Here is a 13087-nt window from a genome sequence, read left to right on the forward strand (position 1 = left end):
ATGCAAGAGTCACATCAATGTTAGAACAAAGAGTGGAGAGAAAAGAAACAAAAAAGAACCTGTTAGCATGTGGGATTAGAACTACACCCCACAACGTACATACAGATAAAAAGAAAACAAAACAAAACAAAAACAAATCAAAATAAATAAATAATAATAATAATAATAATAATAATAATAATAATAATAATAATAATAATAATAATAATAATAATAATAATAATATACTCAATCCCTTGTGTTAATTGGGATCGGTTCGAACGAACAGCCAAGAAGTCCCCCACCTGCCCAACGCTGCGGCACAATAAATACTTCACGTGCCTCATTCACTATATTCGCATCATCTCTTTCTCCTTCTTTCTGTTCCTCCTCTTCTCTTTTTACCCAAACCGTTAACATTCGTCCCTCGTGTGTGGAAGTCACACGCCCCATTTCCTCCAATCCACGCGCCAACACACCGGCGGCGTCGAGATCGCCGTACTGCAGAATGAGATCGCCGCTGGTGAGACCGGCCTCCGCCCCGGGGCTTCTCACAGCGACACCCGCCACTCGTACAAATGGAGATTTAAAGGATATCTCACGAATACGTTTTTTGCGAAGTTCATCCTCCGCTTGCATTTTCTTCTTTTGATTATCTTCTGCTTCCTCTTCTTCTTTACGTGCCTTAGCCTCTCGCTCCATTTGCTCTTTCGCTTCTTCTTGATTCTTCTCATGCAGAAGAGCGAGTTTCTCATGCATGATCGTCTCGATAGTCTTGAGATCGTTCTTTCCGCAATTTACGGTGTGTCGGGCCTGTCGTACGGCGTAGAGATCACAATCATCACGTGGGAATCCCGCCTCGTCGAGCAGAGAACTATGTAATCCAACAGGCGTACTGTTGAGAAATACCATTGCCTCTTCTATATCCTGCAGGACTTTTAACCGCTGAGCATCCAATGAGAGAAGTTCCTCACGCAGTGTAGCGCGGGAGTCATCCGACATGTCTTTGTGTGTATGTAGACAGAAAGAGAGAGAAGGAAATACAGATTCCTATACGGAATAACTCTAGTGGATTGTTACGGTTTGTTGTGGAGTAAAGAAATGAAAGTAAATACCCATCAGACAGAGAAAGAGAAAGAGAGAAAGGAGGGAAGAGGGAGAGAGAGAGAGAGAGAGAGAGAAAGAGCAATAAGAATATATAAAGTTGTTTAAATTCCCATTTTTTTTTTTTCGTTTTTCCATATGAAGGCAGGAGATGAAGTAAGGAAAGAGAGGTATTTAACACTTATAGAGACGCAAACATTCGTAAAAAACACTCATACACACCAAAGAGAAAAGTATAACACGCACAAAAAACTTGCCAGACACTCTTTTTTATAACTTTTCATTCCTTTGTTTACTCATGAATCAAAATAGTTTAAATACAGATCCATACATATCCTTTACGTGAACGTATTGGATGTATAACTTATTCGATAAAAGAGCAAAAACGAAAAAAAAAACTATATAACATTGTATGCTTCACAAACGATAGATGCTTTTCAAGAGGGAACCGTATTTCAGTTGTAATTCCTTTGACCTTGCAGCCTCTGCATCTGTTAATTCTCTAAAAAACGGCAATTGTTTATGATAATACAACATTCCCTGCAGTTTCTGTGTTACATGCATCGTGTGTGCGAGACGTCCACTCACATGACATGGTGCGGACCGCTGCTCTGGTGGAACGAGCAGCACCTCTGCATCTGGCACTGGCTTTGCAAACGGCCCCACTCTATGTCCCTCAAAATTGAGCTCATCAAAGCCAATCTCCTGTGTGGAAAGTAATGGAAGTGGAAGCAGTGTTCCATCATGAAAGAAGAGATGTGCCCCGGTGACATCTAATGCCTCCATTGACGCCGGTGCGTTACTGACCGGCACCTTTGCGGCCACTGGCGGGTGTCTTGCGCCACTCATGCCGCTGTCAATACTGCCGGCATCCTCCATTTCACTTTCGGTGGAGGTGCGTTCCACAAATGTCGCGCTGGAGTTTGTGTCCCCATGCAGTCGTTGTGGTCCCATCGCCTCCTTCTTTGCCAGCACTTCATCAATGACCGCCTTCATTTGCTCCTTCGTGCCGATATTCTCTGGTTGTACAAAGGGATCATTTAACATCATCGCCGCCGTTGGCCGCATGTTGTGATCCTTTGTAAGCAGCCGCTTAAGAAAGAGTACCATCTGCGGCGACCAGCGCTCCTTATCATGCAGTGTGGGCGGATCCACCTTTGGAATCATAAAGAGTGCACGGGCGGGATGTGTATCTAAATACGGCGGGGCCCCCTCCGCCATCTCAATAAGTGTAATACCTAAACTCCACAGATCCGCCTTCTCATCATAGTCGAGTTCGAGAATAGCCTCCGGCGACATCCACAGTAATGTGCCAACAAAAGTATTACGGCGTGAGAGGGAGTGGGCGAGTTCTGTGCTAACACCAAAGTCGGCTAGTTTCACTTCTCCATCACGTGTGAGGAGAATATTACCGCCTTTAATATCACGGTGGATCTTGCGATTGGCGTGTAAATACTGCAGTCCAAGTAATACTTGACGGCAGACATAGGCAATAAGGTGTTCTGGTAGAGGTTGTCGTAGTACTTTATGCACCATATCAACAGATCCCCCCTCGCAGTACTCCATCACAATCCATAATTTACTAAGAGACTTGTGTGCACCATAGTAACGTACAATGTTAGGATGTACACATTTCTTTAAAATGCTAATCTCACGCTGTACAAAGTCACGTTCATCCTTGTCCACAAGTAATACGAGTTTAATAGCAGCAATTTCCTGTGTTTGACGATTACGTGCTTTTATCACAGATCCGTAGTTTCCAACACCAATAGGTCCAAGCTCTTCAAACAGTTCTTCGGGCTCTATATCCGATATAAAGAGATCCTCAAAGTTCTCTTCTGTCATGATGGACCCACACGAAGCACTAATAAAAAGGCTTCCTACAGCCTTTGCTTCTGCTACTCTTTGTTGTGGTTAGTATATAGTTACTGTTATTCCCAAGAGTGAGGAATATAAACAGAAACGAAAAAGGAGAGATACTTTAAAAAAGAGATACTTCAAAAACACAATACAACACAACCGTCGTCAATAGTATGTATCACCCCACAAGTTGAGGTCTAGTCAGAAATATATATATTCGCAATGCGATGTAAACAGGGATTAAGTAAGTGTTCCACTCTCATTCTTTTACACGAGTTACAACCAGCCAAAAAAGAAACAACCATCACAATCACAACCATAACAATACACAAAAAGAAATATTAAAAAAAAAAGAAAGAAATACACAAAAATATGTTTCAATTGCTACGCAGACGTTTTCGCGATGTATGCCTAACGGCCTGTCGACGCTTCCAAAACGCCTCTGGGAGTGTAAAACTCACACACACCATACGTTTCACAGGTGCCACATCCCGCACTACATGCGCCTCCACCACATTCTCTGCAGAAAGTGTACATCCAAGCCAGTGATGAACTTGTTGTACGGCATCCCCCGCAAAGTCATTCGCCTTCTTTGAGAAACAATAGACGTGAAACAATACACTTCTGTCCGGATTCTCTTCTTCATCCTCCTTCTCCTTTTCTTCTTTTTCTTCGTCCGATAATGATAATGGAAGCCATGGGGGTTTTGTAAAAACATCCAAAAATTCTACGGCGGTGGCGGGCAAGTTCATCGTGACATGCCGTCGGCCACCTGTATTATTATTATTATTATTATTATTATTATTATTAATCATAATAACATCATGATAAAGAATAGTGTTCATAAACACCCGTCCATCCAAATTGTACACATGAAACATTTCCTTCTTTATGTGATTCCGTTCCGCGTTAATGCCTAAATACTCCACCGCCGTGGGATTTAAATCATTCGCATGCACAGTAACACCAGCGGCAGCTGCGGGAATCGCAAAAGGTCCAATTACCGCCATAACATCATAGAGAATATCACCCCGCTGCATTTTGTTCACAACTCGCATGTGCTCATGACTAAGTCGCGAGTTCCAATAAACACGATCATACGGGATGCGGAATATACATCCGTGTTGTCGTACAGTCGCCAGCAACAGACGGTGTATCTCTTCTTTATTATTATTATTATTATTATTATTATTATTATTATTATTATTATTATTATTATTATTATTATTATTAGCATTCTCCTTCAGTGCAGTCCCATGACGTTTCGCAATAATCTCCATCTTAAACTCCCGATACACACTGGAGATACTGTCTACCTTGTTCACAACAACATCTACTGTGGGATTACAGTCTATTATAACCGCACCAATAGCCGCCCGATATGGCAAGTGTGAGGCAGACAAGTTGACATGCGCAATGTGGCCAATCTGTTCAAATCCACTAAGTGGAACGGTGTTAGATGGAAGAATCTGCTGTAGTAATTCAGGCATTGTAAAGTTCTTATAGTTAAGTCGCACCGTGTGCGTAGTCATTGCCACACGTATACAAGATGCCGCATTGACATCTTTTCAACAACAACTTTTATTTTTTTTTTTTTATTATTATTATTATTATTATTATTATTATTATTATTATTATTATTATTATTATTATTATTATTATACTCTTCTGTAGTGTCAGATAACACAGGTACTATTACGGGATCCAATAATAACAACTTGTATGGCTCCTCCTCCTTATTCTCCTTCTCTTTTTCCTTCTCCTTATTCTCATCTGCTGTTGAGACCGTGGTTGTGTTTCTCCCATCTATCACATTACGCACTCCACGCATATCATACAAACATCCACGCAATGCCCGCAGTACTTCTCCAACATAATGTACGGGTTTCACACGTAGTGCCGCCAGCCGCACAGTCTTCTCAACAGACGCACGGTACGCCAGATTGTGATTCTCAACTGTCATCTTTTTTTTTGTTTCTTTCACTAGTAAAGAATGTGTATGGATCTATTGGATCTGGATCCAACTAGTACAGCTCTGAAATGAGAAGTAAATATAAAAAGAAATAGATTGAAAAGGAAAAAAAAGAAAATATCTCATTTACAATATGTATCCTTATACACAGAAGCATAAGCACATATTTATAATTCCCACTTGTAAATGCGATTCTCTCTTTCTTTCGCTTTCTCTTTTCCTTCCTCAAATTTCCATCATTCGTCTCTGACTGTAGTACTATAAAAAGGGGGAAAGAAAAGAACATAACTCTCACTCACTCACTCACGTTCTCCACATTATTAAGAATAAAAACAGAAATAATAAAAGAGAAAAAAAAACAATCTAGCAGAAGAATAAAAGACTCGCCTCACTGAATATCATTATTGTTTTTCTTCACACACATATATATAGACAGAAAGAAAGAAAACAATACGAAAAAAAAAACAAGATACAATACAAAATAAGAAAATATTAATGTGGGGAAAAATAAAGACAGTAAAGGTATCTCTCCGATAGACATTCAGTACCGCTCTACAATAGGGAAATAAACGCCATCCGCATAGACAACACACACAGAAACAAAACAAAAGATAACGACAGAATAGTGTTAACATTACAAAACATCACAACAGGAGATGATTTTCTCGCATCCATACATATAAATTTTAACACATAGTATGACAGCGAATAAGATTCTAATATGAAACACAGGAATAACTAACACAAATGACTTGAAAAACTTTAATACACACACACGCAGGCGATATATATATATATGCATCCCATCTCATCACCCACACAAAAATAAATAAATAAATAAATAAATAAATAAATAAATAAATAACAAGACAAATAGAACAGAAGAGTCACACATACACGTACAGTCTCTCCCTCTCTCTCTCTCTACTTACACTCCGTTCTTCTTTTTTTTCCTCCGTTTGAAGTCATATGCTTATCGACAGCTTATTTCTTTTTCCCCTCTCCCCTTTACTTCATAATCTCTCTCTTCTGAAGTCCTTCCTTCTTCAAACTACTCTTTACCTCTTTTACTTTCAGTGAATGTGTTGAAATGATGACTTCCAATTGTTATTCGCAGAGGACATTCGACGCAGTGAGGGCTGCATTAGAGAGGTAGCCCCATTACGCAACTGTTGATATTGATATTGTTGTTGAACGAGAAACGGTGGTAGTTCTGCCTTCACAGTCTCATACGTGTATGTAACGCGATCGAGTGCTGCGAGGGATTTCTTTCGCACCTCATGCACCCGCTGACGTGTTGTCTCTGTGGTGTACATTGGAATAATGTCAAGCAGTGCTCTCTGCATGGCGATGAGGAACTCCTGCACACGTTGCATTCCGTTTTCAAGAAACTTCTTACTCATAGCGTCCAGATATCCCTGTTTCAATAATAGACGGCACGACTTCTCGGTATCCATAGCGAATGTATCGAGGAACTTGCAAAGGAAATCCGCAGCTTGTCTACCAAGTTGTTTATCTCTTTGTATGTACTCTTCTACCTCTGCGGAATTCGGGTTGTTATTTATCATCCCTTCCGTATGGCGGGAACTATGCGTACGTTCCATTTGTGATCGAGCTGAAAATGGTCCTTGCTTATGGGATAATGATGTTGCCGTTAATAAATCCCCTTCATTTAATATCGGTTTGCTCGACACCCTGTTATAATGCACCAGTGGGGACATGCTACGACCAGTCGAATCACGACGATATGTGGTAGAAGATGTACGTACCGCCGATCCGGCGTGTCGTTGTTGTGATTGTGGTTGTTGTTTTTCTGATATAAGTTGTGGTGTGGAAAGTGTTTGTTGTGCATGTGAATTGGCAATGGAAGCTCTGCGATTATATGTGGGACGTGATTCCATCACACTTGCGGCCCGCGGCTTCTGCGCGCTGTTACTTCGACTGCGTCCTGTTGAATCACCGCTATGCAATGAAGCCTTTGAGCCCCGCCGTAATGCCTGCCGTGGTACAGAACTGGATTGTCGTACTGCAGATGTTAATATCGATGTTGATGTTGTGATTCCAGACTCAAATGCTTTTCTCTGCTGACGACGTTTCTGTTGTCTTTGTAGTATTTCCGAATGTGTGGGGACAACGGGCTCCACAGAGGGGAGACGAGAGGCCGTGCGTGATGATGTGGCGGATGTTATTACCAGCGATGATGGTGGCATCTCATTTTCTTTTTGTTGTGTTTGTTGTTGTGCTTCATTCTCTCTTGAGATGCTCACGCGTGGGGATTGCGAAGCTGAAGATTTTTGGTTATACATTGATATCTTATGAGCCACAACTCGTCGTCGTGTTGATGATGCTTGTGTTATTGTGGATGATGTTGTTCGTGTAGTTGTAGTTCCCCGTGCATTTATTTGTGATGGGGCGTGCACCACCACTGGACGTTTTTCCAATGAAGGCTGTTGTGAATCCATCACTGTTGTAGTTTCTTTTTCGTTTTCTTTTTTGTTTAGAGATGATACGTTGTTGATGGACTCGGTGGTTTTTCTCTTTGCGTTTACTGTATGACGTACGGCAGGTTGTACAGATGAACTCAGAGAGGGTTTTTGTTCTTTTTCTTTTGGCTCGATCTCTAATGTGCCGTTTATTTCATTTTCTCCTCTGTGCGGGTCTACGTGTTGATCATATTTTGTGTCTTTTACATTGTCGTACTTCTCCTTTTCTAATAATGGGGCAGTACTATTATTAGTATTTGTAGTATTATTTTTATTAGTATTATTATGCACGCCTTGATACTCGGCATTCGTTTCTATTTCCCTCAGAGGTTTACTGTCGTCTGTCTCCTTCTTCTGCACATTATCTACGCCCTTTTCTGTTTTCTGTACTGTAGTATCACGCTTCTCAGCATTCTTTTGAGTAGTTACAACATTAGATGTAGTATCTTCTCTACGAATGAGTGAACGAGCGGTTGGTTTGGCATTTATTTCCGCCGCATTACCCGTAAATATAGCTCGTTGTACATTTAACTCCGGAATCACACAAATACCAGCTTTATATAATGCTATATAAGCCGATTCTACAATTTCATTCTCCTGCACTGTGGCGCGGTGTTTCTCTTTTCGCTTAGAACTACTGTTATTATTATTATTATTATTATTATTATTATTATTATTATTATTATTATGCGGCAGACTATTACTTCCCATTGACGGTTCCTTTCCCATTGTCAATGCGGTTTCCAGGGATTCAAACATCTCATCACTAGTTAGTGCGATCGTATTCATATCTTGTATATATGCATGAAACTTACTGGTGTTATCAGGAGAGATGAGCACAACAGTTGCCCCGCATATCTGCAGTAATGCCTCGTACTTTTCCTTCACCCCCGCATCCAACAAGATAAATGTATACGGTCGTAATAATACCGATGGCCCTGTCGTTTTTTCAGTGGACTTACGGCTAAGAAACTCTCCCACATCATAGAATGTTATTGGCGGTGGTGTATATTCCTCGCTACTAAAGTGTACATTCGCCGGTTGTGGCACTATTGGTGTTGGAAACTCCACCGGTGTTAACGCACTATTCCCCTCCAATGATGATACCAACGATTGTAAATAAGAAACTGTTGTTACATGATACTGTTGGGCCATTGCTAACAATACCGCCGGTGTTATTTCATACATATCGTGTGTAATGTATAATAACGCTATTACATCTTGGCCCTGTCCAAGTAGTGTGGCGGGCGCGGGAACTGGACCACGCACAATACAGGCACCAAGCCGCCGAGCCACATCCCGTAATAATTGTCGTTCTGTATCATTTAAGAATGGAGACTCTGCAAGTATCAATAACATTCCGGTATCACACACACGTGCGGAAATACGTTTGCCAAACCTTATTATATCATCGGCATATACAAAACGAACGGTATCGCGGACCAGTCGCTCACGATTGACAAAGGTTCCATGTTTGGAACAATCCCGTAATACAAAGTCTACCACGCCAGCGACGTCATTATCATCATTATTATTATCCCCGTTATAACTATTGTTATAACTATGATTATTATATTGTTGTTGTGGTTGTACGGTGATATCAGCGTGATGTCGTGAGATGGATGGATCTCCGCTTGGCAGCAATATGCGGCACTCTTTGCGGCCAATCGTGTACGTCTCACCGGCGAGAAGGAAGTGCCGCTGCACAACACCCCCGACAGCGTTCACTTCTAATGTACGCATGTAAACTAAACTAAGGAAATCAAATAGAAATACCTAGAGGAAAATGACTGGTATTACTCTCTTTTTTTATTTTTTTTTATTTTTATTTTTAATTATGTATGTTTCTACTTTGTACTTTTTTTTTTTTAGATTAATCTAATTTTTTCTCGTTCCTTTTTCAAGCGATTTCGGTACACAGTATCCTTTCTCCACACACACAGTTAGAAAAAGAAAGAAAAATATGGACAAGTGTTTTGGTCTTCTTTTTTTTCAACTCCCTTTTTTATTTGCTTTTGTATGATGTGTATGAACCGCTAAAAAGAGCCTCACCCTTTTTTTTAATCTGTATATACAACCAGACTGTGGTAGTAAAATAACAAATTAAGAGGTAAAAATAGAGAGAAAGTAGGAAGAAGAAAAAATTAATAATGAAGAAGAGGGAGAAATAATACGAGCAAACATTCTGAAAGAGTAAGTCAACTCAGAATAGTTCTTTTCTTCTCCGTCAATTACTTTTTTTCTTTTTTTTTCTTCGTTCTGTGTCTATGTCACTACGCGATGCCTAGTGAGATCAACTTATCAAGTGAGGGAAATGAGATTTCACGCATAGTCACATCTGCGTGTTGCATGTACTTCATAGACTGTAGGTATACCATCTCAAACGCAAGTTGACGTCGCACAAGTTGTAATAAGAGACATTCTACTTCAGTAAAGGAAGACGTCTCTTCACATCGTGTAGTTAATTCCCAAAAAAGAGTTCGCATAAAAAGAGCCTTTTCACTCTTTGTAGAAAGTTTACGTCGTAATAACTCTTTCCATGCTTTATTTCTCGTCAATGATGATGATCCGCCCTTTGATTGTGCTGTTGCTCTTGCTGCTGATACTCTCGCCTCATGTAATCTGGTGTCCACTATCTCTTGTATATGAAGTGCATCAAATATACTCTCCAAGTTAGATCTTCCCCAACATTTATGGGCAATTTGTGTGATAACACCAGGCCCCATTGCGGGAAACCACTCAACGATAAGTCGTGAAACCTCACTCTTGAACAGTCGCTCTCCACTATGAGCCAGTTCAGGAATTACATCACCGTAAAATACGGCTAAAATCGGTTTTACTCGTACTGAGGTACAACTAGAAAATTTGGAACTAGAGTTATTATTATTATTATTATTATTATTACTACTACTACTACTACTACTACTACTACTACTAAGTTGTATGAGCATAGACTGCAAAGATGCACGTCGTAAAGCATCTTGTTCTGTGTGAGTATATCCAGCAGAGACAGCTTTTGATAATTTAGGGAAAAGTAACGCTGCTTCTTTCAATACAGCAGAAGGGTGATATGACTTATTCGTTAATTTCCCTACTCCACGTGGAAATGCTGCATAGAGAAAGAGAAATAACTGATGATTGTGATGCTCGCGGTCTGAAAGGTGAGTAATAAGAGAAAGACCTAATGGTTCACGGCACAAATGACACCATGATCCAGTAGAGTCTGCGAAAACATGTTTATTAGGTGATTCAAAAATACGGTTTCCAATGAAAGCATCATCGCCATAAGAGGCGAATGTACTACAACACATACTACTGGTACCACGAAGTCCTACACGTAGATCATTTAATCCATTACGTGAGGCGATAAAGGAATACTTTTCCGCCGAAATCCCGGAGAAATATCGTGCTAATTCTGCTAGAAATGTACCTTTCTCTTTTTTCTTTGCTGCTGTTTTTGCTTTGGTTATTGCGGTTGTTGCTACTGTTGTTGTCGCAGCTGCTGTAACTCCCCTTGCAAGCGGCAGTACCTCCGACGTCATCCCTCATAAAGTACTAGAGAGCAGCAGGAGTAACTTATACAAGTGAGAGGATTAGAGTATACCATAACAATAATCATAATAGTAATAATACAAAAAGAAGAAAAAGTGGATAAATCAAAAAAAAATAGAGAATAATATTAACAGAAACTGAAGATTCCAATTAACAAGAATCTTGCAGCTGATAACCCCCCTCCCCCCAAAAAAAAACAGCAAAAAGAAAAAAGAGACAGAGGGATAGAAAGTGAGAAATAAATATGTGTAATAAGGCAAAGAATCGAAAACACACACACACACACAAACACAAACACGTTTCGCGCATAAGAGGAGAAATATAGTTTAAAAATTTAAACCAAACAATGAATAACTCTGAATCAATAAATGAACTAAATCTACACATAGACACATATACAAACAGTAAAGGATAGAAAGACAAAGATGTAGAATAACTTATCCATAGAAAATTATCCGTTATCTTATGCATTTCTTTCTTCTTTTTTTTTCCCCTTTCACTGTTTGTTGTATCATCCTACAACAAGTTCATTCCTGCAAGTTCCTCCACAGTGGGTCGGCCCATCAAATCGTACACACGCTGAACTTTATGCATATACTCCATAGACTGGAGGAATACCATCTCAAACGCCATACGCTGCAGTGCCAAATCGGCCATGTGCTTTGTCAATTCACCAACTTCATCTCTTGTTTCTACAGAAAGTAGTTCCCACAAAAGCTGTCGCACAAAAAACGCCTTCTTCTCCTTGCTTTCATACGGTTGCCAACCATAATAAGCCTTTATACGCTGTAGACGGAGAGCATCATACATTCGTTCCCCATTACTGCGGCCCCAACACTTCTGTGTGAAGTTTGTCATGATTCCAGCGGATGTGGGTGGAAATATCTGAGTAACCAAGCGTGATATACGTAGTTTCCACATACGTTCTCCACTATACCAGAAACCCGATGGACTTCGACCCTGCGCAACATGTGAGAGTGCCTGATGTGGCGGATGTGTTAAGTAAAAGATAAGTGCCTCCAGCTCTGCACGCCGCATAGCGTCATCCATGACATGTAAATGATCCCACGTTGTAAGACGAGTGGCGTACCGCTCCACACTCGGCGCTGTTGCCATGCAGCGACGCAGCACTTCTTCACACGACCACCGCCGTGCCTGTGCGGCGTAGAGAAAGAGAAAATACTGCAAGTTTGTATGATCGCGATCGCCAATGTGTACTCCCATGGTGGCGCCCAGCGGCTCCTGACACAGATGACACCATCCCGTCTTGAGATCCAACCATGCCTGTTTATTGTTTCCCTCAAATATATCAAATGGACGGGACGTTAAGGGGGTGCTCGACTCCGGTGAAGTCCCACGGGAGCCCAATCGGCAATGGGCGTCTAAAGTCCCCACACGCCGCCCGGTGTTATGACCGCCGCCGCTGCCGCTGGTGTGAAGTGTGGAGGCCCCGACCAACTGGCGGAGAGGCGATGGGGCCAATTTGGGGGCCAGTCGCTGAGGGGTTTGTTGGCACCACATGCAGAGAGAGAGTGAAGCGAAGCGATACAGACGGTTAATATTCGTATCGCCTCCTATTGCGAAGGAAGTTAATATATATATATATATATATATATATATTTCTCTTCCGCTCTTTCTCTTTTTTTATGGGTGTTACCAATTTATGTGGTAGCTCTTCGTATAAGACGAAATAAAAATAAAAGGCAAATAGAAGAAAAAATAAAATAAAAATAATATATATATTACGGATATACCGTTGTAGGCATAGGAGAGTAATAAAGAAAAAAAAACATCTATTTATTTATTTATTTATCCCTCATTTTACCGCCCTCCAATGTGCTTGTGTATATAACAGTGAGTACAAGTTTTCCTATAAAATGTTTACGCTTTGCGGGTTGCTGCAGCATACGAGGATGCCGATACAAGACGTTTATACGCCTCCCATCCCTATAAGCAAGGAATAATAAGATACAATACACAACCAAAAACAATAGCGAACCAAAAATATATAAGATAATGTGGGGTAAACTCTAAATTATAATCAACCTCAAAGTGTGGCATACCACTTATTATTTCCTGTCCAAGATATACAATAGTACCATATGCTTGTGAAACACAGGGAAAAATTCCAAAGCAT

At 40.6% G+C, this 13087-nt stretch overlaps 6 protein-coding genes across 6 annotated transcripts; all 6 read right to left on the reverse strand.

The window, feature by feature from the left end:
• Nucleotides 1–228: 228 nt before the first annotated feature.
• On the reverse strand, nt 229–981 carry LSM04_006485 (Nas2; the record flags this gene model as incomplete). Its single annotated transcript, XM_067335775.1, has 1 exon — nt 229–981. The coding sequence occupies one exon, from the start codon at nt 979–981 to the stop codon at nt 229–231; it is 753 nt and encodes a 250-aa protein (XP_067188423.1).
• A 519-nt stretch (nt 982–1500) lies between these two features.
• On the reverse strand, nt 1501–2928 carry LSM04_003766 (Protein kinase domain; the record flags this gene model as incomplete). Its single annotated transcript, XM_067335776.1, has 1 exon — nt 1501–2928. The coding sequence occupies one exon, from the start codon at nt 2926–2928 to the stop codon at nt 1501–1503; it is 1428 nt and encodes a 475-aa protein (XP_067188361.1).
• A 392-nt stretch (nt 2929–3320) lies between these two features.
• On the reverse strand, nt 3321–4906 carry LSM04_007667 (SAM-dependent methyltransferase TRM5/TYW2-type; the record flags this gene model as incomplete). Its single annotated transcript, XM_067335777.1, has 2 exons — nt 3321–4442; nt 4637–4906. 2 exons carry the CDS (start codon nt 4904–4906, stop codon nt 3321–3323), a joined length of 1392 nt encoding a protein of 463 aa, XP_067188438.1.
• A 1082-nt stretch (nt 4907–5988) lies between these two features.
• On the reverse strand, nt 5989–9141 carry LSM04_007747 (Forkhead-associated (FHA) domain; the record flags this gene model as incomplete). Its single annotated transcript, XM_067335778.1, has 1 exon — nt 5989–9141. The coding sequence occupies one exon, from the start codon at nt 9139–9141 to the stop codon at nt 5989–5991; it is 3153 nt and encodes a 1050-aa protein (XP_067188442.1).
• Nucleotides 9142–9671: 530 nt separating this feature from the next.
• Nucleotides 9672–10940, reverse strand: LSM04_006368 (uncharacterized protein; the record flags this gene model as incomplete). The annotated part of the gene is made up of 1 exon (XM_067335779.1): nt 9672–10940. The coding sequence occupies one exon, from the start codon at nt 10938–10940 to the stop codon at nt 9672–9674; it is 1269 nt and encodes a 422-aa protein (XP_067188421.1).
• A 526-nt stretch (nt 10941–11466) lies between these two features.
• LSM04_001843 (uncharacterized protein) lies at nt 11467–12471 on the reverse strand (the record flags this gene model as incomplete). Its single annotated transcript, XM_067335780.1, has 1 exon — nt 11467–12471. The coding sequence occupies one exon, from the start codon at nt 12469–12471 to the stop codon at nt 11467–11469; it is 1005 nt and encodes a 334-aa protein (XP_067188330.1).
• Nucleotides 12472–13087: the final 616 nt, after the last annotated feature.

Source organism: Trypanosoma melophagium (genome assembly GCF_022059095.1).
Source record: "Trypanosoma melophagium isolate St. Kilda chromosome Unknown ctg37segment0, whole genome shotgun sequence".
Classification (NCBI taxonomy): Eukaryota; Euglenozoa; class Kinetoplastea; order Trypanosomatida; family Trypanosomatidae; genus Trypanosoma; species Trypanosoma melophagium.